The sequence below is a fragment of the Astyanax mexicanus genome, chromosome 8, assembly GCF_023375975.1.
Source record: "Astyanax mexicanus isolate ESR-SI-001 chromosome 8, AstMex3_surface, whole genome shotgun sequence".
In the NCBI taxonomy this organism is placed as follows: Eukaryota; Metazoa; Chordata; class Actinopteri; order Characiformes; family Acestrorhamphidae; genus Astyanax; species Astyanax mexicanus.
Window position 1 is genome coordinate 23152465 of NC_064415.1, and position 26653 is coordinate 23179117.

Consider the following 26653-nt stretch of genomic DNA (forward strand, 5'->3'; position numbering starts at 1 on the left):
TTTGCACACTCTCACTCTCTCTCTCTCTCTCTCTCTCTCTCTCTCTCCTTCTATCTCTCTGTCAGAGGTAAAGTCCCTGAAATAAGACGGTACAGCTATTTATCTCGTCATCTAAACTATCCCGTCCATCTCTCTCTCACGTGAACGCTATCCAAGCCCTCTAGAGCTTGTCATTTTAAAACATCACTGTAAGATCACTCAATCCCATTCCCTCAGACCCAGATTAAACCTGTGACTTCACTAAATTGACGTTTTAATGGTGAACCGCAACTGTTATCACAGTTTAGTCCAAGTCTATACTTGATCCATGTCCACAAAACCGGACCATGGGGACTAGAACACCATTATCCAGTTGCCAGTATTTAGTTTCAGTACAGTCATTAATGCAAATGAGTGTTACAAAGAAGAATATGTCCATGTGCAGATATATGTTTACATATGCTAAAAGATTCACACAGCTGACACTTGTGCGTTCACTTATAGTATAAGTAAACCCAGCAAATAAAAAAAAAACAATCTTTTCTATTTTAAGCTTGTTGGGTCTTTGCCATTTGCTGGGTTATTTCATGTTTAGCTTTTGTGAAGTCCAGACACAGGGTTAGTGATTATGTCACAGCAACAACCCAGCCAATTGGTTAACTTAACAGATTTACTGTGCAACAGCAAACATACATAGAATATAGACGTTTTACTCACTATTGACTAAGGTATTGATTTAACGTTTTTATTTAAAACAGCATTTTTTAAAGCAGAACTCTCTATATACAGCTCTGGAAAAAAAAAAAAAAAGGAAACCACTTCAGTTTCTGAATCAGTTACTCAGATTTTGCTATTCATAGGTATATGTTTGAGTAAAATTAACATTTTTTAATTCTATAAACTATGGACAACAATTCTCCCAAATTCCAAATAATAATATTGTCATTTAGAGCATTTATTATAGAGCAAAAAATGAGAAATGGCTGAAATATCAAAAAAGATGCAAAGCTTTCAGACCTCAAATAATGCAAAGAAAACAAGTTTATATTCATAAAGGTTTAAATTTTAAGAGTTCAGAAATCACAGTTTTCATGCATCTTGGCATGTTCTCCTCCACCAGTCTCACACACTGCTTTTGGATAACTTTATGTCACTCCTGGCGCGAAAATTCAAGCAGTTCAGTTTGGTTTGATGGCTTGTGATCATCCATCTTCCTCTTGATTATATTCCAGAGGTTTTCAATTTGGTAAAATCAAAGAAACTCAACATTTTGAAGTGTTTTTTCCAGAGCTGTATATGTACTTTGCATGACAAATAAAATACAATGCCAACTTTAGCTCTAGCTGATTGGTGTCTGACTATGGCGAGCCCAAATAACACATAGTACCTAAAAAAAAAAAAAGTTTTTTAACATCAAATGTGCAGGGAAAATCTCAGCAAACTAAAAGAGCAAAGTGTGAATGTGCAAAAACACATGGTCCAATTGTATTTAATGCAAATTCATTAAATTCATTATTAAACCAGTACAGAGCTGCACAGTACAACAAAACATGATTAGTCTATTACTCCAGTGCCAAGACTGATTGTTATATTGTACACACTATTATTTATCTTTTATCACTTTTTCAGTGAGCACTATTTGACACTAGGAGGAACAAACTAGAACTTGCACTTCTGTCTGTTCAAAATGAAAAAATGAAGAGAAACCTACAGTAGATTAGTTTAATCACTTCAGTGGGGTTTGCTACATTTTCCCCACCATTCTATCCAACTCATTCCAAACATGACTTCAGTATATAGTCACACCCCTAATCCTAAAGCTATTACACAGTTTGAGTACTCAACAAATTAAGAATAGAATTTGTCTAATTAAAATGCATCATAATCCTAATCCTAATCCTCAAAGTCAACAACAATCTGATTACTGGTTATTTTCAAAGGTTCTCCACTGTGAAGCATTTAACGTTTCTAATCAGATTACATAATCCAGATTACATGAAGTCCTGTACTGCCAAACACTGCATCTGGGAAAACAATGTATTATAGATCACTAACAAACAATACAGGAAATATCGCTTTAGAACTCTCTTCTGTTGGGTTAAACACTCTATCTAATGCATGCAAAGCGTTTGGAAACTCAGCCCTAAAAATATATATATTAAAATATAATATATTAAAAATATATTAAAAACAAAAAAAAAAACAGTTTTCATTTCAGACTTTTGGAAAATGACTGCTTCAACTAGTCATAGGCACTTGAGGTAAAGGTCTCTATTACTGCCCATTAACAGGCTTCTGACCAGTGACAGGCTTCTGCCCATTCACAGGCTTCTGCCCAGCCACAGGCTTCTGCCCAGCCACAGGCCTCTGCCCAGTGACAGGTTTCTGCCCATTTACAGGTTTCTGCCCAGTGACAGGCTTTTGCCCAGCCACAGGTTTTTGCCCAACCACAGGCTTCTGCCCATTTATAGGCTTCTGCCCAGCCACAGGCTTCTGCCTAGCCACATGGTTCTGCCCTGCCACAGGCTTCTGCCCAGTAACAGGCTTCTGCCCAGTGACAGGCTTTTGCCCATTCACAGGCTTCTGCCCGGTGACAGGCTTTTGCCCATTCACAGGCTTCTGTCCAGCCACAGGCTTCTGCCCAGCCACAGGCTTCTGCCCAGTGAGAGGCTTCTGCCCAGTGAGAGGCTTCTGCCCAGTGACAGGCTTTTGCCCAGTGACAGGCTTTTGCCCATTCACAGGCTTCTGCCCAGCCACAGGCTTTTGCCCAGTGACAGGCTTCTGCCCAGTGCCAGGCTTTTGCCCTTTCACAGACTTCTGCCCATTCACAAGCCTCTGCCCAGTGACAGGCTTCTGCCCAGCCACATGCTTCTGCCCAGTGAAAGGCTTCTGCCCAGTCACAGGCTTTTGCCCATGCTTCTGCCTAGCATTTACAGGCTTCTGCCCTGCCACAGGTTTCTGCCCAGCCACAGGCTTCTGCCCAGTGACAGGCTTTTGTCCATTCACAGGCTTCTGTCCATTCACAGGCTTCTGCCCAGCCACAGGCTTCTGCCCAGTGTCAGGCTTCTGCCCATTCACAGTCTTCTGCCCAGCCACAGGCCTCTGCCCAGCTACAGGCCACTGCCCAGCCACAGGCTTTGGCCCATTCACAGGCTTCTTTTTACACAAGTTAGAATATGTTTATGCACTATAAAATACATATTCATAAAGTTCTTTGCACAAAATCACTCACATAAAGAGATCTTGGCAGCTAAATTCCTGACAGTTTCTGTTCTTTTCAGAATGAGCCGTTTAAAGGCTCTGTCATCTTTATGCAAGTAAGATACTGCTGGTCATGCTCCAAGTTTCTTTAACCAATCTATTGGATGGGGCTCTGGTGGGGGGTTGATGGGTGAGGGGTGGTGCCAGGGTGGATCTATGCACATTTTCTTATTGTGATGTCACAATAATGGAGCATTTCAAATTGCTCATTGAAGCATATGATTCCTGACACAAAACTCTTTCAGCTGACTTGCAAAAAAAAGGATGTATGGATTTTTTTTTCGAACTTGAAGTGTTTGAGTATGAAAGTAACAGTAAGTTATGTTATTTAGTTGATTTGGGACAGATCCCTCTTTTCCCCGTAGTAAACATCACTACATCCACAGCATAGTGCCAAGTGTAAAAAAGGCAAATTAAAGACAGTTGAATGGCCACATCACACTTCATAAGGTCCAGTGTTTTAAACCCACCCTATGTTGTTAATAGGTTACATATGTTACGTTAATGCAACCAGTGGACCAGCCTTTTCTGAACACACATTGCGTGCACTATTACAACAGTAAAATGCTCAATCGGCTCAAGAGCTTGCCTGCAGGAACTGTGTAAGAATATTCAAGCTGTATGATATGGATTATCACAGAACACCTTTAGAGACCTCTATAACTCCATGCAGAGACATCTGGCATGTTGCACTAAACATGATTACGATTTTGCATTAATGTTTTGGATTAATAAAGTCTGCCTGCATTTGCATCCAACCCACCTTGGTTGGTTCTTACACGTGCGTTAGACACTACTTCTGTATTTGTAGTTCAATAAATATTGCCCATATCAGTCTAATAAATTTTAATAGTTTATTCTTCCTGGTGACCTTTGTCTTCCCTCTGAATATACTTTAATCTGACACTTCCTTCTGGGTGCAGCAATTGTTTTGATGATGTGATGATTTACATAATTTTACATTATATGAATTATTTATTTTGCACTACATGTATCTATCACATACGCTTTGTGTACTTTGTTAGTTTGACTTGAACTTGTATTTTGTGATTTGTAAACATCTCTAGCCTTCAATACATCAATATTAGAATGTAAATAAGCAGAAAGATGCAGTAGACAGTAGAATCAAGTTACTGACGCATTAGCACTAGCATTAGCTTCTTGTAATAATAAAGAATTAAAAATCTCATACACACTGTGTACATGTGTCAAGCTTTTTTTTAAAAACATATTCAGAAAGATGCACCCGTGCAGGAAGTGTGTTTTTGTGTGTGTGTGTCCCAACGAAGGGCAAATAAGCCCCGGCCCACAGCTGGATAAATGCATGGTGTGATTTCCTCTGTAGTGAGTCTTAGCACCCGAAATCCTTTCCCTCTTTAGCTCCGTCACCTTCCCTGTAGCGGAAGTCAAAACAAGGCCAGGAGCAAATTCTTGTGTAGAGTGTCTTCTACTGCGATCTCTACTGTTAGCAGTGACCTAGTTCTGTCCATGTTGCCACACAAATGCATGCCAACTCCCCTCATTTGTATTTATTCCAATACGTTGCTACTATTATCACTCATAAATCACGTCAGTACTTAATAATATGTATTCAATTGTTGTTTCTTTGAAAGGTGATCTCAGCAAGAACTCAAACAACGGATTCAGAGAGCAATTCCATGAGCGGATCAACACCTTACAGCAAGGCCATGTGCATCAGACCACAAAGGAGTCCTTCAGTTCCACTAATAAGCCAAAATCCACAACAGGGCGTACAGTAAAGCTGAGGGCAGTGACCTAAATTTCCATGGGAAGCGATTTTCTGCCTGAACAGAGCAAACACTTGGACGACGCAGTCTTTCTGCGAACGGTTTTAATGTGAGGGGATTCCAGAGCAGAGGGATTACCCTGTAAACTCCAGAGATGTTCTCACAGAGGGAAAGAATGTGGATTTGAGAGACATGCAAGAGAGAATCAATATTTGGAATTGTCATGTCAGTAAAGACTGTGTGTATTTACATGGACCAGGAGGGGTTTAAAGTCTTTAGATTACTTAAAATAATTAAAGAAATATTTAGCTTCCTGTGAGGAATCTATTCCAAATACACCAAAAACAAATCCCTGGCAAAGCTTTTAACCAAACTTTCACACATTAGCCCTATTCGGATTGGATTTGTTTACCTAGGGAGAAGAGAAATATATAAATATATGTTTACTACAGGACATTGCTAAAATAGATGACCAATTTGGATTTTAGCATAAATGACTGAGATGGGAGTAACTACTCTATTTATGTACTGCTGTCCCCTTCGAAAAAAACCTTTGCTGTAATAATGAAAGTAGAAGCTCAACATAGTCTAAAAATCACATAATCTAGAGTGGATATGCAACACAATGACCTGCCAAAGATGTGAAAGATGAGTCTGTTAGTTTGTTAGTTAGTTCTGAATTACATGTTATACGTCAGTTAACACCTCAGGGTTTATCTAAGATTTGAATGACCTGAGGTGTCTGTGCCATGCAAAATGAAACTAAATGCTTCCACGCTTTCGTCAATGGTTTAGAAAAGCCACAAAAACTCCTTTTCTAAGAACAACTCACTGTACAAGAAGTTGAAGGTGCTCTGTAGTATCTAGCACTGAAGCTATAGATCCTTTAGGTCCTGCAAGTTGCAGGGTGAAGCTGTTGCTGTAGACTGGACTTGCTTCTGCACATCCTACGGGGATACAGTGTACACAAACCATGCCATCCCAAATGTTGTCAAAGAAAAAGGGACTTAACATGGAGACGTCAAGGTCTAGTACTGATGCTCACATGCCCATGTTGTACTTGTTGTAATCTGTGGCCGAGTAGCCCTTGCATTGGCTTGTCCACATGGAACAATGCTTGTTACAATCTGGCATCGACTGGCTTTGGCACACAACATACTGTTACAAATCTTTTAATAATGATTTGGGCCTTGTCAGAATCACTAAGGTCTTCATGCCGGAACATTTTCCCAATGTTTGGTCTAGCTTTGGCTCTACATGGTTATTCATAACCCCCAAGAAAGCACGATATTGGAAAAATTTACATTGCAAATGTTCCAGACTGATCAAGAGCTGAGTCAGCGCAGAGCACTCAAAACCCGAGGAAAACAGCAAAACACCAGTAACCGGCCCATTAATCAGGCATTTAAATGGCTTTTTAAAAGGAAAATAAGAGCGTTTTTCTGGGATTAAAAGCGTGAATTCAGCTGTAACTGGAAATATCTGCGCTGCAAAACTGTGCTGGACTGAGGTTCACACAGCTTTCAACACATGCATTTACAAGCACGTACCCAACCATGTGGATGAAGGCTGTGGTTACCTTGTGTTTACTCCTTGCTGCAACTTCCAGTGACTACACTTTTCACACTACCAGAATTTTTTTAAAAGTTGGCAAGAGTGAAAAGATGTGTTGCTTACAAAGCAACAGAATAAGCTCTCAAAGCATTTCCTTCAGGTTCTTACACACGGTAACCAGGCCAGCATGGCGATTTAAATTTGTAGCATGCTGAAATGTGAACCTAGCATAAAATATTTTTTTACGAGACTCTGGTATTGAGTAGCTTTTTATGGTTTAGACTTGTCCACTGTTATGGTTTAAAAAGGCCAGGTGATGCTGATTTTAATGCTTTATTAGCACTTGATTTCTCAAACCTTGTCCCAGCAATCACCAGCCATGTGCTCCTTTAAGCAGCTATCTATAAGCATGTCTATAAGAAGTTAGCACAGCATTTGTAGGTAGCCATGTGTTTCAGTTCATAATGCAACATACTAAATGACAGTTAACAGGAATGAAGGACAGGAATTAAGCTGATTGAAAACCATCTGCACATAGGTAGGCTTTTTAGATAAAGGAGCTGGACTTCTTTATTTGATTCTTGATTCTAAAACCTGATTCTTCCCAAACTTAAAAAGAGTCTCTCTCTTCGGAGGATTTCATCTAAATGCATGTCATTATCAGATTAGTAAAGTTATCATTGGCTCCTGTCAAACCGCCTATTCCTGGCCCTGTGAGTTCCTCTGAGGATTCCATCCATAACAGTCAGTCTGGGTCACCACAGCAAAGCCGGAAGACTCGTGTGTATATGTGCATGTGCGTATGTGGGGCTGCTCTGGACCTCCGGGGTAAAACTAATTACCCTGAGGCAAAATATCATCTGAAAGCCAAGTTCCAGTCTTGCAGTGACAGCACGGCTCAGCTATGAGGAACGTTCTGGAGCCAGTGACCACGTCACCCACAAAATCGCCGCCATATGCGATTCCGCCGACTCTGATCCCAATACGGGCAGACGAGCACTCAGACAGAACGCTCAACAGGATCACATCTTACGGGAAAACATTACGGCTGTCTGTAAAAATACCCACACTCTGCCCAAGCACTGAAGACCCTACAGGGTTCCGTGGCATCACAAATCCCCTTAACAGGAACGCTACAGTCACCCCCGGCCCGGTCTTATCAAAGGCACAGTGCATGTGCTGACATCATACAGGGATTGATACGGAGCTTTAGCTCACTGTGCAAGTTATGCAAGAGTGAGATCTAATTACATGATGGAAACTACGCCTGACGCAGGGCTCCGAGAACAAGCTGAAAGGGATCAGAGTTAATCAAAGTAAAATAATAATACACAAAAAAAAACTGGACTGGAACTGGACCGAAATTAAAAAAGGCATAATCTGTAGAAAGAGTTCAGCCTAGGTTAAGCATTTTATTTACTGCTCCAGAAAGAATATATCTACACTATTTAAAATGGATGGGACAATATACAGCTCTGGAAAAAAATAAGAGACAACTTAAAAATTATGAGTTTCTTTGATTTTACCAAATTAAAAACCTCTGGAATATAATCAAGAGGAAGATGGATGATCCCAAGCCATCAAACCCAACTGAACTGCTTACATTTTTGCACCAGGAGTGGCGTAAAGTTATCCAAAAGCAGTGTGTAAGACTGGTGGAGGAGAACATGCCAAGATGCCTGAAAACTGTAACTAAAAACCAGGGTTATTCCACCAAATATTGATTTCTGAACTCTTAAAACGTATGAATATGAACTTGTTTTCTTTGCATTTTTGAGGTTTGAAAGCTCTGCATCTTTTGTCAATGTGACCATTTCTTATTTTCTGCAAATAAATAATCTTAATGACAATATTGTATTTGGATTTTGGGAGAAATGTTGTCTGTAGTTTATAGAATAAAACAACTACTCAAATATATACCTAAAAATAGAAAAATCAGAGACACTGATTCAGAAATGGAAGTGGTCTCTTAGCTTTTTTCTTCAGAGTTGTATATGGTTATTGCATTATATTATATACAATAAGCAGTGTCAAATATACATATTTTAACAAAGGCGCTCTAAACCTTGTTAAGAATATTGGTTCAAATTCTGTGAAACTGAATCCAATAAATTTACCAGAATTCCTGGTATTTGCGTATTTAGGAGTATTTTATCCTCTTCAGTAACACAGATGCTGTAAAATATTGCAGACAATTGTCTTATGATATGCTGAATATCGCAGGATCATAGTATCCTGATATCATCGTTATCTTGGGCAAAGTATCTTGATAATACCGTATCGTATATGAAATGCCTTGTAATTGCCATCCCTATTAACTTATGCCAAAAGTCATTGGGCAGCAGTATGTAAACTGATCATGAATTGCTACCTCAGGGGATGGCCTCAGGGGACCCACTTCTGCTTAAGTTGTGAGGTGCTATCTTGTAAGTGAGACTGATCACTGGCCAGCCTGCTCATGGGAAGGTAATATTATTTACTGGAATTTGAGCTATGCCTAATAGTGGGCACAAGATAAAGGAGACATTCCATTTCTGAGGTTGTAAAGTACATACACTGGACTGTCCTTAATCCAGAGTATAATGTGTGTACAGGCAATACATAAGGCACAGAAGGCATTACCACCACAGTGGACAGCACAGAGTGATAATGATTGTGATCGGCAGCATCTGGCTTGAACTGTCCATGCAAACAGACAAGCAACTCCAGCAGATATTGGATTCACATCAAACTTTCAATCAAAAGAACCCACACCTATACTCCCAAAGGTCCTTGCAGAGTATTTTGGCTTCCATGGGACGTGGTGAAAGTCACTGGATACAACTAAAACTAGTTCCTGTCCCATGATGTTTGTCACGTCATTGTAAATGACTTCATATTTCATATTTTACATTTTACCCAAGACACATCATGTAATTAAAATAATGCAACACAAGCTGCCCCTGAATTGGCAGAAGCAAACCACTTTGGCCTTTTTATTCTATCCACTTTCTGTAAGCATTTAGAGTCACCATGTTTGTCAAACATTAGACTAGTGTCAGGCATATGGTACTGTCTCTTGGCCAAAGCGATGAAACAGCCAGAATGCAAATGGGCGCACCAGTCTTCTCCTCTCACTTCAGTGAAGAGTCAACAAACACCATGGACAGATCAAATGTTTACTTTCCTGTTCAAATAGCCTCTCTCGTTACTGCAAAGACTGCTTTGATGAGGTTACTCATATCTCATCATCTGCACGGCGTTTTATAAAATATAAGGCTGGCATTACTGCTTGGATATTAGTGCTACCAATGCCATGTTTTACAGACATAAAAAGAGAACAACTGGAACAAACCGTCATCTAGGCTTTTTATTACTGTATTTTATGTATTTTGCTTCATTTATTTTTACCTATACACATAATTTATTAAACAGCTGTACTTAAGATGTGTACTGTAAAAGTGTGTGCCATATAGTTTCATACACAATAATATTGCCAACATTTTTTTATATTGTGAATGATATTATACCCTGAAATATCGTGCCATATCACCCACCCGTAATTATCACATCAGGGTACAATTTATTTTAGCAAAATAAAAATTCACCCTATTCTCAATGTACTATTATATATCTACTAGAGACAGATTATATCTGTCCAGTATCATTTATTTTACTTCAGTCCTGGATATATGGAGATATATGGAGTGCATTATTAGTATTATATAAAAAATTCAGGATCATTGACTGTTACAAATCTTTAAAAAAAAAAAAATTTAATTCTTTTTCTTCAGTTTGGGGTGTTTCATATCATATCTTATGCAATAGTAAAATGTAATTATCATTTTGTTGCAGTAGGGTATTTTTGCCAAGAGTAATATTATCGTGAAAATACGATAAAATATTTTGATGATATTATTTTAGGGCCATATCGCACACCCCTATTACTGTATTCTCTTAAAGCTGAACACTGAGCTGCAATACTGGCATATTCTTACATGCACTGTAACAGTTAGACTTTGTTAACATGGTTCACACATATTTGATGCTTTTAACAACACTAGACCTGATCTACCTCAAGATATTACACCTGAACAAACTGTTAATTTAAATTAATTAATCACAAAAACATAACATGTTAAAGACAGTTAACCTTAATTAATCGCCATCCTTAGTTCTGGTCACCAATGTGATGGAGGCAAACCAAACAGGTCAGAACTGTTGTAAACAGTTGTAAACATATCATATCAAACAGCAGAACTTATTCAACTATATAAACAGTTAACATGATTCCGGGCTAACATGCTCCAAGCCTACTGCTGAGTTTGGCTGTAAACTAGCATTGCGGTGTTCTGAGGTCAATATCTAAAGACTGAAGTGAAATATATCTACATATCATATCAATACACAGAACCTACTAATCTTACCATCACAGTGTCATCCATCTGTAATCTAAAATAATTGATTAATTCAGCTCAGAAAACAGTTAGTATCGCCAATTATTCATTAGCCATTATGGTTAATCCAAGTTTGCACCAAAATCCATGTTTTAAGAGCACTTTTTTTAGCTTGCTTCGTGCGATTTCACATTCTCACCACCAAAAACGTACAGACTGTCCTTTTATCAAGCTTATTATTAATACTTTTAAATGAGCAGTTTGGCAGAAATTCAACATAACATTATTTATCACTTTTTTATTATTTATCAACAGATGCACTCAATTGTGCTTCTTAAGGTTACAATGGGACCAAGTCTGTCCCTTTAATTCAGTTTGGTATTCGTGAAAGCTATTTGCAGATGTCATTTGCTGGAACACTGCATGGCCTGTTAAAGTATTATTATCATCATCAGTAACATCATCATCATCATCCGGCTAGGACGAATCAGATGACTTCCTGAAATTAAGTGGAAAAAAACTACAACCTTGTTTAGAATCCACAGTGGATTTGTCTGAAACTGATGCAAACTAATATAAAAAAACAATAAACCCTGACCTCTGCTGCACCACACACTTTCTTATACTCAACAGAAACACTCTGTTTCTTCTGAAATCACATATTTCTGGCAGCAGGAACAGAATGTTCGACAGGCTTAATATACAAAGTTATTAAATATGAAGATAATCACATTCACAGGGTCACTCAGAAATCCCTGGACTCTTATACACAGTGCTTCCCAGAATCAGCAGTTACAGCTATTTATTCATGCATCTGTTTCTGTTATCAATCTGTCTTTTTCCTGGTCAGGGTCACAATGGATCCAGAGGCAACCTAGAATCTTTAAAACAAGGACCCAATCTATACCTGACTAATGCTCATTAATTTTAGAGATACAAAAATGGGGATTTATCTGCTTCATTTTTAGGAAACTGATACTGTTAAGATTAGATGTAGAGTAGATGTTTAGATTTGACTGATGTTTTAAAGTAATATGATTTTAACATCTAGCTTAGAATTATAATAGTTTTAGCAGAACTGATATGGTTTGGTTGAGCGAATAAAGCTAATGTTTACTAAATGCATATTTGCATTGCATAAAGGAAAATTGAATTTAGCATAATTATTATTCAAATGACCTTAAAGAAAACTTCCAAAAATCTGCTCCACAATTCTGAATTACATTCTTTTAGCCTCAATCGGCCCTCTCAATGTGTTGAGGAAGCAGCATTAGCAAAAGGGATGCTGGACGACTGGACAGGCTGGTGAGGAAAGCTGGTTCTGTGCTGGGATTAGAGCTGGAGCCCTTAACACCACTGGCAGAGAGGAGAGCCCTCAGCAAGCTGCTGAACATCATGGACAATGTTCACCACCCTCTGCACAGCACCATCACCAGGCAGAGGAGCTCATTCAGCAGCAGACGGCTGTCCCAGTCCTGCTCCACCGACAGACTCCGAAAGTCTTTTGTCCCTCAGGCCATAAGACTGTTCCATCTATCTATCTATCTATCTATCTATCTATCTATCTATCTATCTATCTATCTATCTATCTATCTATCTATCTATTTTCTAAATTCAAATACTTGTGGTTTAAAAAAGTATACATGACTGTACACTGATGATAAACAAATTGATTAGCAGCAGAATTAAAATATCCCATCTGTTGCCAAACAATTTGAAAGCTGTGACGGCTGAAAAAAAAAGTTTCTGTGGTCTTTTGGCCACGCCCACACAGCTGATGTCTCATTGGACAGCCCAATATGTTTTTATGACGGTTCACTAAGATTCAAACACATTGCTTAAATGTTGCTTGAATTATAGGTCTCAGGCTTAATTATTTCCACTTGTCCAGTGGACAACAATGAATCGTCAGGTCTTAGAAGGAAATACAGTCTAAGTGGCACCCAGGAAAAAACATCATAATATTATGAAACATAGGCATAGACCTTATTTCTGCACTTTATGAATGTTTATGTCTCAGTATATATCAATATGACCCAATGCCCATACAGGTGCATCCCTATTTAATATTCTTTTTAATTGATATAATGTTCTTATCCCAGTATAAAGACTAAACATGATCATCCTTTCACTCAAAACAGTTGCTACGATAGCCATCAGCGCAGGAAATTCCACCAGCATTGAGTTTGCAGTAGGGAGACCTTTACTGACCAAACACACACACACACACACACACACACACACACACACACACACACACACACACACACACACTCATTTGCACATGACTCCTCACAAGAATCTCTGTTATGGTCCAGTTTTCACAATCTCTAAATATGCTCACCCATAACCATAAGCAAACACTCTCTGCTGTTTACACCCAGTAAGTATGATTGTTCCCTCTCAGCCTCTCTGTCCCTTCTGTCCCTCACACACACACACACACACATACACACAGTGGCACTCTGCATAGCGGCAGATGACCTCTGCAAAGCGCCAATGGGAAATGGGTCATTTGGTCAGCTCCAGCAGGCCCGCCACAGACAACACTTCTCTCACACACACATACCAATAAGCCCAAAGGGAACATGGTACACACACATTCACCAACCCAAATTTGGTACAATATACTAACAAATACCCGAACAAACCATTAGAAGTCCATCTCTCCTTGTAAGGGTATAAAATTTCACCAGTGCTGCTTCCTGATGAGTGGATTCTTAATATCAGCACTGATTTTACAATATAAAGTAATGTCATCAACAACAGATTTTTGCTCAAAACTCATGTTTGGATTTGACTGATAATACAAAGTGATGTTTACTTCAGAAGAGCAGAACATTTTGTGCCTTTTTTTGTTGTTGTATCCAGTTTTCTCTTATCTTTAATTTCCAGCCACTTAAGTAGACAGAACTCCCTTCGGCTTCCCAACAGATTATTTTGAACACTAAAATATGAAATATACTACATGTCTGCATACGCATGATGGCTGTCTGATGTATCCTGTGTTTATTTTGTATTATCCTCAGAAATGAATGCGGTTTCTGAGTTATGTGTGGGAAGTCAGATTTCCTATTCAGAAAGTCATGAGAGTCTCACTAATACCAAGCTCAGACTACACAACATTTTTATCCCTCACAATGTTCACTATGTCAGATTAAGCATTTATCTTTGTTTTGCGTCGTTCTCAGGGGACTGGCAACACTACACGTTAGTCACCGATCAATCATCGTCTACGTCCTCGCGTGAGTTCGTAGGTCATCGCAGTGGGAGAAGCATAGAATCTGACAATCTACAGAAGCCCTTTGCGTGATGAAACCGTTTTTGTGCTGAAGAAATTAAGAAAAGGAGGAAAAGCGACTGTGGGCTCATTTTCTGGGTGACCCAAATGGACATTACATGTTTTTTGTACTCCAGAGAGAACTTGAGGTATGGTAAAGATGTAGCTACTTAGGTTTCAGTGCCTGTAAACAGAATATCTCATGGATGAAGTAGATTATTAGATGATTATTAGATTATTCTTCTGTTTCTCTGTTCCGGAGAACTGCAGGAGCACCGTCCTGCTTTCTTTTCCCGTGTTTACATCTGTGCGCCACAGAGCACTCTGTCTTTCTATTGGTCAGTGTCAGGGAGCGCGTCACTGAGCAGCATGTGTCAAACTAGGCGATAAAATACAAAAAATTCTAACATGCTAGTCTTTCCGTCTGACACTCCGACGGCGTTGCTCACCTCAAATTACTGATCTTTGACTGTGTCACACTACGCAGATCTTTGTTGCTCATGACAATAAAATTCGGATCCAACGTATGCAATGTGTCGACGCCGACAAAATCGGGTCAAAATCGGGCTAAAATCATGTAGTCTGATCGGGGAATAAGACTGAGTGAGTTATCAAGACTTCAAGATGGCTGCACCGCATATCAACAGTAGCAAAAGCAGTAGTATTAAACAGTTTATTATGACTTACGTATGTTTCTGTCTCATTCAAACAGAAATACACACAGTACTGTCCAACTTCTATCTGTAGACACGTTTATATGTGTCTACAGATTTATACAAATACATATAATACATTCTTATCAACTGGTAGGCTAACAATGCTAACCTGGGACAATGCAAACTAGGGCGGACTTAGAAGGACATACTGTGGTTGAATTCATAATAAAACACTAAATGATTGAAAAAAATGATTGACAGAACAGTTACAGTAAAATATAAAGCTAACTGTTGTTTGGAAATGTTTTAAATTAGTGTAAAACTAAATCTAAATGTTTAACTGGAACACAGTCAATTCGGGTGCGACACCATTTCCAGTTCTGACATTCAACTTTCAAGGTAAACAGAATGTAGCATAACCACTAGTTCTGTTACGTAATGCTCTATAAATTGGCTGTGGCTTTTCAGAGTATCAAACTTGCAGTCTCGCAATAACAGGGACTGCGCCTCGCAGAAATACATCGTAATGAAACAAAATGGAATTCATTTCTCTGTGATGCGAATTATCAAGATAAAGCCTCTATGTCTACATTTTATACATGTTTATGTATCGGCACATTAAAAACCTATATCTCACAAGATGGTTACAATTAATCTGAATGGATTTAAATGCATTCAGTAAATAGGCACTTTTGTGTCTCAAAACAAAATTTCCTTCAAGAATATGCAATAATCCATGCAAAAGATTTGGTGTTTTGGTGTTTGTTCATTTTATATGTATATTTTAATGGATGTTTTATCATCTGGATCACTCCAGGAAAGTAAAAGAGATGCCTGAAATGAGTCCTGCCACAATAAGAGTTTCAGTTGTCAAAAATAATTGCAATAAACAGTATGATTTTCAATTTAAGTCTATTTTATGCCACTGGGATAATGATAATATAATAACAGGATAGTTTTCTTTTTTATTATTATTTTTTAATAATTCAAAATATGTTTACATTAGTACTAGAATGCAAAAAATACAGCAGTTTAAATTCCATAAATAATTGAAACATAAAAAACAATTAAACAAGCTTGTTCATGTTCATTCATTTTTCAGTTTATAGGCTCTTTTGACTAAGAAAACACAATAAGCAATATTAAAGTCCATATATTGTTCTAAATGACATGTCAAAACAAACATTACCCTTATCTTCTTATCTTGTCTTATCGTGTCTTAAATTTGCTGTTTACCTTAAGCCCTTTGCATAACTATACCTCTGCCCTCACTGCCCTCACTGACGCACCGAGTTCCTCCTGCAGCCTCAGGCACAAACGCAGTGTAAATGACTGAGTAAACACATGGTTAACAGTGTTCTGCAGACCAGTTAGGGTGCAGTAAAGATTATGCAACACAGCGATTCCCCTGCCATTTAGAGCCATTACCTTTCAGAGCTAAAGCTCAGTGCCTGATTAGAACCGGTAATGTTGCTGTTGTTGAGTCACCTCCTTTCAAAGGAATCACCCAGAGACTTCGGCAGGGTGGTGTTTTTCAGCAATAAAGCTTTGACTCGACCTGACTCTACATGGGATGGGAACAAAGCCAGTGCGAGTGCCACCTCAGCAGGGAGAGTGGGAGAGTGAGGGCAATCCGAAGCCGGCAAATATTTACTCAGACTTTTAAGACAGCGTGGCAACAAGCTCCAGAACCACTCAGTCCTGACAATGCTCTCACTCTCAGGGTGTGCTTTACATAGAGAGGTGTGCTGACGTCATTTTATCACAAGACATCTGTAATTTATGACTAATTCGCACGGAATGAGAATAACACATGTAAATGACAGTAAATGTAGGCATTTAAAATTGTATTAAATAAAATGTTTCTGTGAATTCAATGTATGTACAATTTTATAGTTTATCGTATAATTATTACATTATCCTACCTTTTCAGGTAAAGGAATTCTTTCCAAATACCATTTCAAACAATTATCCTGCATTATGACACATCACATTTAAAATCGTGGCCAATAAATCACCTCAAATGAATTATTAAGCCAGTTATGGTTAAATAAATAGTCTAAAAAGTATATGAGTTTATTCATTAACTTGAGGTGAACAATTTAGTGAACTTTATGAATTATATTAACTAATGTGAACTAAAACATCACTACTTTCAATTATTCAGTAACTACAGTAAATTGTCCAGGACATACAGATTTAATCAGCAACTACTGTGAGTTTTTCTGTAGGTGCTGTCAATTATTTAGTAACTACTGTATAATTTAGCTATTTAGCAAATACTGTGATTTATTCAGTAAGTAGTCAAATATTCAACGTTTTTTATGAACTACTCTTATTTATACTATGAAATATTCAGTAACTACTATGAATTATTTAGGAACTATAAATTAACAATCACAGTTTTCATGCATCTTGGCATGTTCTCCTCCACCAGTCTTACACACTGCTTTTGGATAACTTTATGCCACTCCTGCTGCAAAAATACAGGCAGTTCAGCTTGGTTTGATGGCTTGATTATTTTCAATTTGGTAAAATCAAAGAAACCAATCATTTTTATTTTTCTCCATAGCTGTATTATGAATGACTAAAAACCTACTGTGCATCATTCAGTAAGTACTGAAACACATGAAGGATTCTAAACCAACAATTGCTAACTACTGAGACTTATTTTCGAATAACTAAGAATCATTTAGTAAGTACTGGGGTTTTTTTGGAGATTAAGAATTTATTTTGTACATTTTTGAATAACTGATAAACAGTCCTGCAGGAGAGAATTAGTCATGCAGATGTTTCTACTAATTTACTATCCCTTAAATCAACCCAGAGACAATCTACTGACTGTTACAGATTCTTTCAAAGACTGCATTACGCCAAAGCAGATTTCACTGACCCAGTGCAGGACTAGATCTATCCCAATTCAGGTGCACTTTTCTGTCTGAAGTTAATAGACCATTTCCCCCCTCAGACTGCTCTCTTACTCCCAGACTATCATCCTACATAAATCATAAAAACACTTTTAACAGTGTACATGTACGACTTTAATGTCTGAAGAAGCATTACGAGGTCATAAATAAAGTCAGTAAAATGATTACATAAACCTGCAGGGACCATTTATCATTACGGCTTGTTTTGGTCTGGTAATATTTTTTTTCTCCAGCAGATTTGGCAGCAGGTTACTCGAGTGTCAAGTGCGCTCTGTTGTAGTCTGGTGGACAGTGATGAATTATCTGGTGCTTAGAGTCCATTAGCATGCACATGTGCTTATGTCTAACCATTTGGATAGTCTGGGGTCATATTTGACCACTGATGTGGACTGTGCACTTGGCAGGCTAGAGGGGGTTACAGCTGGAGAGACACCAATCTGTCATGTCAGCCTGATCCATGCCAGACGCCTGTGCATCAGAAATGATACACCGTCATTAAATCCTGGCCTGCAATTGAGAAAACAGCTGTTGGGTTGACTGATCTGGCCGTGGTGGACCGCAGAATCTGTGCCACATACATTCAGCTACATATGAGTTCAATCTGACTTGTCCACAAAGCTCATTCACACACTTACGGCACGTTATACTCCTATTAGAAAGTAAGACTAACTACATGTGTCATGTGAACGAACTGGGACATTCTATTAAAATCTTTGCTGTTTTAAGCATATCTTGATTGCTCTTTATTTGAACAATATTCAGAGATGGAGGAAATAAAAATAAACAAATAGTTCTAAAGAAATGGACTATGAAATCACACATGTATTATTACATTGTAATTGCAAACAGTAGTATTGCTAAGTGGGTAAGTGACAAAATATTCTACTAAATGGTATTAGTGTAATCTAATATATACAATATATAAGAGACCACTTCAGTTTCTGAATCAGTTTCTCTGATTTTGCTATTTATAGGTAAATGTGTATAAAATTAACATCGTTGTTTTATTCTATAAACTACGGACAACTTTTCTCCAAAATTCCAAATAAAAACATTGTCATTTAGATGATTTTTTTTTGCAGAAAATGAGAAATGCATCATGGCATGTTCTCCTCCACCAGTCTTACACACTGCTTTTGGATAACTCTACTCTTAACGTTACTCCTGGTGCAAAAATTCAAGCAGTTCAGCTTGGTTTGATGGCTTGATCATCCATCTTCATCTTGATTATATTCCATTTTCAAAGAAACTCATCCTTTTTAAGGGGTCTCTTACTTTTTTCCAGAGCTGTATGTTCATTCTTAAATAGTTAGTGTTAAAGTGATCTGTCAGGTTTACTGGCCACATCACATCTTTATGTACTAAGGTCACATGTACAGCCTTTGAAAGAGGATCCGGCATCATTTACTGTTCACCTACGCAAGCACAACAAAGAGGGCTGCACCACAACACAAAAAACTTTTAAAGTTCTCTGTCACATGCTAGGTGAAATTTCATCTTCTCACCAGAAAGGATCTGAATCCCCAAATCCCCCACAAGATGCTTAAAGAGGTCTCCAAAAACACACTACAACACTGTCAGATAAATGGTACTGTACAAAGTGCAAACAGTGCCTTAACAGTACAACTGTGTATTTTATAATTAGGGAATAACTACAGCAAAAGGATATATTTAAAGCATGTTCCTTAACTAAAGGTACTAAAGATATTCCCTTGAGGGTACTAAGCTTCTATGGGTGTAGAATGTCTTTACATGACCTACAGGTAAACCTCGACACAATCAATTCCAAAGTACAGTATAGTCTATTGAAAAGAGACCAAACACGTTTTCTACGGACTGTGTTTGTGTCTCTGTAGCAAATTTCCCAAAATATTCCCAAAATATTACCCAGATGAGCTGCATCTGTAAATGCAAATGACTTTATCAGTTATACCAGACATTATCAAAACTTTATCCTGCCAGTTCATATGTAGGCGCACTATCAATAAACGTCTATTTTCTGGTCTATTTTCATACATGAGGCGGATTATAAGGCGCATTATGCAACACTAGTAAAAAATAGGAGTGTCACCATGTTTTCCTTCAATTTCAGTAGGTTTCACCGCTGGGTGGCGGTGTGGGGGTAGCTAGGTTAAGAAAAGCGAAGCTAATTAAACAAAACTACAATTCAAACTAGTCAAACGAGCGCTGGATATTAATCTACACAAACTTCTCTTCTAAGTGAGTAAAGCGATTCTGTTTATTTACAGTAAGCTTAGATTTTCAGATTTCCACTAGGGCCAGGTCCAGCAGCATTACCATTTGCGGCTAAATTAGAGGGTAAATGCCGCCCGACAGAGCTACACTGAGGAACCCTGAGTGTTCCCATAAACCAGGGTGATATTAGTTAGCGAACTGTCCCACAGAGTTTGTTTTAGCATAGGATATTCACCTCTGAACGACAAAAGAGATAGCGATTAGCGTGGTTAGCGGATAATGCTAATGCTGCACCAGCAGTGCTACCCGGGGTAGGCAGCAGGTTACAGGCAGATAATACTCACCTCTGAATGATTAAAGAGCTAACGCTTAGCAAGGCTAGTGGATAATGCTAATGCTGCTCCAGCAGTGCAAGCCGGGGTTAGAGGCAGGCTACAGGTCAATAATACTCACCGCTGAACAGCAAAAGAGCTAGCATACATAAGGCACACCGGATTATAATGCATACTGTCAATTTTTGGAGAAATAAAGGATTTTAAGTGAGCCTTATAGTGCGAAAAATACTGTAAAAATAGCTTAGGATATATCTACAATATGTATGTTTGGAGTTGTCATTCAAGGTGACTAGAAAATCAGATCTTGGCAGTAATTTGATCAACACTTGGGTAATGGATTCACTTGGATATGAATTATTCATCATCATGCACATCAAATTATTTTGAGTTTACCTAAGCCAAGCAACAACCAGATTTCTACTACCTTTCCAATCTCACAGAACAATGTTTCATAAACTTCAAAGCATCTGCTGCAGCTTTTTGCAAACTTGAAATAATTTTAATGGCAAATTTGGATCTTTGTTTGTTATGCTGAATAACTTGATTACTAAGCAAAAATCCAGATTTCTTTTTATTTGATTCTTGATTCAAATTTCAAGGCTTTATTCTGATCTAAGAAATCGAAGTGTGCTGTTTATATAATTTCAATAATCAGATAACTGCAATAAAGTTTGGTTTATGATTATGATTGGATTACTGGTTGCATGTAAATGCACTTATATATATTTCTATGAATAATTGTGGTGATTATTGATGAATTAGAAATGTACCAATCAAGTAGTCAACTTTAATCGAGTAATCATAAAGTCCTAGCTTTCATTCAGCAACAAAGAAGGAGAAAAGAGTTATTGGCTCTTATTTTTGTGGAATGTCTTCTACAGGTTCCTACTGGTGTTAGGGAAGTCAGGTGGAGAATTTCTACAGAAATCTGTGGCAGTTTGTCTACATTCCTTGGTCTACCATAGAAGTTCTGGATCTGCCATCCTTTGAATCTGTATCTAGAGATGTTCCATAGCTAAACTGGAACCATTCTGAGCATGATATAAATACAAACCAGACTCGTTCTACTGGCAAATTAAACTACGAAGACATGCCAGTGCAGCATGCCTCCCATTACCACCCACAGTACACTACCAATTACTTTTGCTCCACTTAACCCCATAGTGAAATCCTATTTGATCCAGATGTCAGTGTAGAACTTCTACAAGTTGAAACTTACACCCCAGAGAGACTTAATCACCTCTTTGTGGCAGACGAACAAAATGTGTAATGCACTTGTACTTGATCAGCTGAGGAATGTGGCAGCAGGTGCCTTCTCAAGACACGGTTTTTAAATGTCTATCAAGGGGTATCTTCTACAATTTTGAGATGAAACGATACAATAAACCACTAAAAACAAATGTTAATGGTGGCATATCAATAATGAAAATTCTGTTCTGTAACAAGTCTAGGCTAAAATAGTTGGCAACTGTGATGTGTGTGACACAATCGTGTCAATTTGTGCTAAAAGACCAAAATGTTAGGAATTTACATGCAAAGTTAAGTGAACAAGATTGACCAAATTCTTATGGAGCCTTATGATTCGTATGTTTCTGCCAACTCCATAGACTTCTTGGCATGGATGGAATCACAAGCAGAGCTTACAGGCTTAACCAAGCTCTACACAAGGCCTGCAAAACCCACAAGCAAATAAAAAGCCACATGACCAGGAACAGAGAAGTGGATTCTCCAGCAACTCTGATACCAGAGTTAGCATTAAAGATACGCTTTTTTTTTTTAGTCCAAAAAATGTGTAGACACCGGCTCTACCAACACTTCTTCTAAAATAAAGCCTTTACTATGGACCATCATTGTGAGGATTTGGTTGTATTTTCCTGTGAGGGCACTGATAAAGTCAGGTACTAGGGGTGCACCAAATATACAGAAAATCTGTCAAAAATTTGCATAAAATAATACTTTTGGTGTTTGGTTATAAAAGCAAATCATTCTGAATAATACCAACCAATGACTAATTTAAGTAATATTGCAATACTGCCCCAATTCACCTTTCATCTCTCCTCACCCTGTCTTCCTCCTGTATCACTTGTTACAAATTAAAAGCCCTTTGCAAAGTTTAGTAATTACATTTGAATTACATTTCATACAACTCTAAATCAGCAGCGGCTGTTATAAAATGTGTGTAGCTGAAACACTCTGGTATGCCATGTGCCATGCTGGTATGCCTGATGGAATGCTTAAAATGTTCACTAAATAGTTCACTAAATTTTTCAAATTGTCAGTAATCGGTATGCAGAATTTGTTTTCTGTTTTGTCCAAAAGTCTTAATTCTGGTGCATTCATACCCAGCCAACATGCTCATGTTGGCTTACATGGGTGGAACATGGACTTAAGATTTGTGGTTTCAGGTGAGCAATAGTTATAAATGGGTTTGTTCATGTATTGTTACTGGCACACATTCGGGCTTCCCACATGCACCCGAACATTACAGTCCAATGCCACACGGGTCCCAGCTAGGCCCCATGAGAATGGTACGACCAGGAAGGTGCCTATGTTGTTCTCTGACCTTGACATGACCCATCACTGACATCCCATATGTGAGTAACACATGGTGGGAACGGTGGGCCAGTTGGGCCACCTATACAGGCCCTATCTGAGCATTATACCTAGCTATCTGTGTATCAGGTACTTATTCGGGGTGATCAATTAGCTCTTGGGGGCTTCATACCCCTGTATCCCTGTATTCTGGCTTGGTGACCTCAGGCTCAAGTGCATCAGCTCCAGAGTGACCCAAGGTACTGGAAGAGGGATTCAGTGGATAATAGCTATACAAGCTGTGTGTGCACAATGGGTGGACTTTAAAGTCTTAAAGAAGATGAACTGACATTGCAGAAAGGATGCCTGCCTGTCTGGCTGTTTATGTTTATTTTGTTTGAGGCAGATAGTAGGAGGCCACAACACTGACAAATGTCCTTGTTGCTGTTATTGGTTTGGTTTTAAGGAGCCAGGGGCCTTACCTGTAGTTGGTGGGACACCATAAGTGGTCAAGGAGCCAGTGGTCAGCTGTTTGTGCACAATTGGTGGAACTTGAAGTCTTAAAGTATGACTTAGCATACAGGATGCCTGTCTGGCTATTTGATTATTTAGTTTGAGGCAGAGTGTAGGAGGCCACAACACTGACAAATGTCCTTGTTGCTGTTATTGGTTTGGTTTTAAGGAGCCAGGGGCCTTACCTGTAGTTGGTGGGACACCATAAGTGGCCAAGGAGCCAGTGGTCAGCTGTTTGTGCTCAATGGGTGGACCTTAAAGTTTTAAAGTAGGAGAATTGACTTTGCAGAAGGGATGCCTGTCTGGCTATGTATTTATTTTGTTTAAGGCATAGTGTAGGAGGCCACAACACAGACAAGTGCTGCTGTTGTTGTTCTTTTTGGTTTTAAGGAGCCAGGGGCCTTATCTGTAGTTGGTGGGACACCTTGAATGGCCAATGAGCCAAGTGTCAGCTGTTTGTGCACAATGGGTGGACCTTTGAAGTCTTAAAGTAGATGAACTGACTTAGCAGAAAGGATGCCTGTCAGGCTATGTATTTATTTTGCTTTTGAGGCATGATGTGTGAGGCCACAGCACACAGACAAGTGTTGGTGGTGGTGCTATGGTTGTGTTAATGGTTTTAAGAAGCCAGGAGCCTTACCTGTAGGTGGTGGGACAACTTGAGTGCCTAAGGAGCCAGTGGTTATCTCCAATCCAAGAAGGACAGACAGCAGGAGGCCGCGCAGGAGCACAGCCAGCCAAGTGTAACTCATTGTGGGGCAAAGCTTTCAGTTCCTCCCACAGCAGGGGAGGAGGAGAACAAACAAACACAAACAGGAAGAAAATATACGGGTAGTAGTGTATTTTTTCTGGTGCTGCTGATGGGTTTTCTGTTTTTTTCTTTTTGCTGCCTGCAAAACGAAACGCAAACGTGGCCGTCCTTGAAGATGCCGGCTTGAAGTCCACACTAGCTAACTAGTTAGCTAGCTAACTACCTCTGTTTTTATTATTACATAGACTGCATTACACAGAATTCTTATTGCAAACACATAATATGTTAACTATAAATAGAGAAAAAAACAGATATATATCTACACAATTTGTTCTCTGACTACAAAAATAGCTATTTTTTATCAATGTATCTAGGTTATAAGCTCTATTTCACATCTATAGCTCCTTTTATATCTTTATCCAACGTCTTGGCACCTTAGAGCTAGCTAAAACACAGTTTAAACCACCCTAAACTCCATCCTAACACCTAGCTTAGCTAACTACTGGTTAGCCCCCCCAAAAAATCACAACAACAAAAAAACCAGCACGACTCAAGCTCTCGCAGGAGAGCCGCTGACTGAGTGAACTTCCAGAGAGCAAAAAAGTGCAGGCTGATGAAGAGGAACCCCCAACATCACTTCAAGCCAACGAGGGATAAATACACAATTCCTTTTGAGAGAAAAGAAGCACAGAAGAAGAAAATAAAACCAGCAGGCTCCGTATCCACAGCGCCTTTCAATAAAGTGCCATAGTCCGATCCGTCCGAGAGAGCTAGGGCTCGGAGACAAACCAGCGCCGGGACTTCTTCCACACAGAGCGGCCACACATCAGCTGTAGTCCTGCTAGCATAGCGAGAGCACGGGGGGGATGAAGGAGAAGATCCGCCTCCTGGAGCTACACTGTCTCTGCTACACTGTCTGTCAGCCGCATCCAGAACACTCAATATCCAGATCAGGAGCTCTGAGGTCCGGTCACATCCACGCGCCGCTCACTGTCCACGGTGTGCTCAACAGTGTGTGTGTGTGTGAGAGATCAGTGTGTAGCTAGCCTGTGTGTGAGTGTGTGTCAGCTCCTCGTGTGTGAAGGAGGCGAGCAGGCTCTTCTCCCGGCGGCTCCAGCCCCCCTCTCTTCTCACTCTTCTCTTCTCTCTCTCTTTACTGCCAGTCAGCCGATGCAGAAGTGAAACCGAGGGGGCGGAAGTCCGTATGCAAATTTAGCATTAAGCAGCGTGAGGAGTGCGAATGGGGGGTTTTGTGTTTTTTTTTTAATTCTTGTTTTGTTTTTTTTGCTGTTATTATTTATTTACTCCAACTGAAGGAGTCAGAATCAGTCTGAATGCGCTGTTCACTGCATGCAGCCTTAATATTTTTGTTCACTGATTTTTTTTTTTTTTTTTTTGGATGGGGGGTGGTCAATTATCTATGTATGATCAGACTACTGTGTGTTTTTGAATTTTTTTTTGTAGGGATTTATTGCTGTTATTATTTATTTATTCATTTCAGCGGAATGAGTCAGAATCAGCCAGCATGCACTGTTTACTGCATGCAGCCTTCATATTTTTGTTCACTGTTTTTTATTTTTTGTTTTGTTTTGGGTTTGGTGTCAATTATTTAGGTTATGTGTGCTCAGTCTAATGATGATCACTTTGTTTTTTTCTGTGGGGATTTTTTGTGCTGTTATTATTTATTTACTTCAGCTGAATGAAGGCGTCAGAATCAGCCTGCTTGCACTGTTTACTGCTGTGAGTCAGCTGTTTGTGATGTGTGGTAGCTAGCTTAGTTAACAAAGCACATATACAAGAAACAGAGAGACAGACTGACTGACAGACAGGCAGACAGACACAGCATTATCGGTATGCGCGAGACACGCCACAAGTTGTGTCTCAGGGGTGGGAATCCTCCCGGCACGGTGACGTAGTACAAAAACACGGAGCTCCATTGTTTCCCGCTTCCTCCTCCTTTAGCTAAGCTTCCCCGAGCCCCCAGAATCCCAGACCACGCTGACCCAAACCCCAGTTATCCAGCTAGCTAACAGCTCTGAAGAAACAATGAGCAGAGCTGCTGCTGCTTCTGCACAGGAGGTCATAATATTTTAGGGGGAACTCGCACCAACACACACAATGCCGCCTGAGAGGTTTCCTCCTCCTGGCGCGCTGTGATTGGCCAGAATGTCCCAACATGGCAGGATCTGATTGGTTGTTGAGGTCGCCTTGTTGCCGTGGTTTAAAACGCAGAACGCGGGAATGTTCTGGAAACGTGTTAATCCCTGGTCCCTAACTAGTGTACACTACATCACCGTGCGCCCTACTCCCTACATAGAGAACTACGACGTTAAAAAAAAAACACTGAAAAGAAGAGGGGAGGTGGGTTGCGAACTTATGTCACGAGAGGTAATTAGTAAGAGCAGGTATTTATAGGGCGGTTGATTGATAGAGGGTGGAGTTAGAGCGTGGAGTGTGGGCGTGGTCCTTCTCCCAAACTTTTGTTATTACATAACATCATATAAGGCATATTAACTGCAAAATGTGTTCTTTTTCAAAATGTTTG

The 26653-nt window shown here is 39.2% G+C and overlaps 1 protein-coding gene across 1 annotated transcript in view; it reads right to left on the minus strand.

Moving 5' to 3' along the window:
* stim2b (stromal interaction molecule 2b) overlaps positions 1-25348 on the minus strand; it is a 72110-nt gene extending 46762 nt beyond the window's left edge. Inside the window, exon 1 of the mRNA XM_007247999.4 lies at positions 23998-25348. Within this exon, the coding sequence (XP_007248061.3) occupies positions 23998-24109 (112 nt within the window). The 5' untranslated portion in view covers positions 24110-25348. The remainder of the gene's footprint in view (positions 1-23997) is intronic.
* Positions 25349-26653: the final 1305 nt, after the last annotated feature.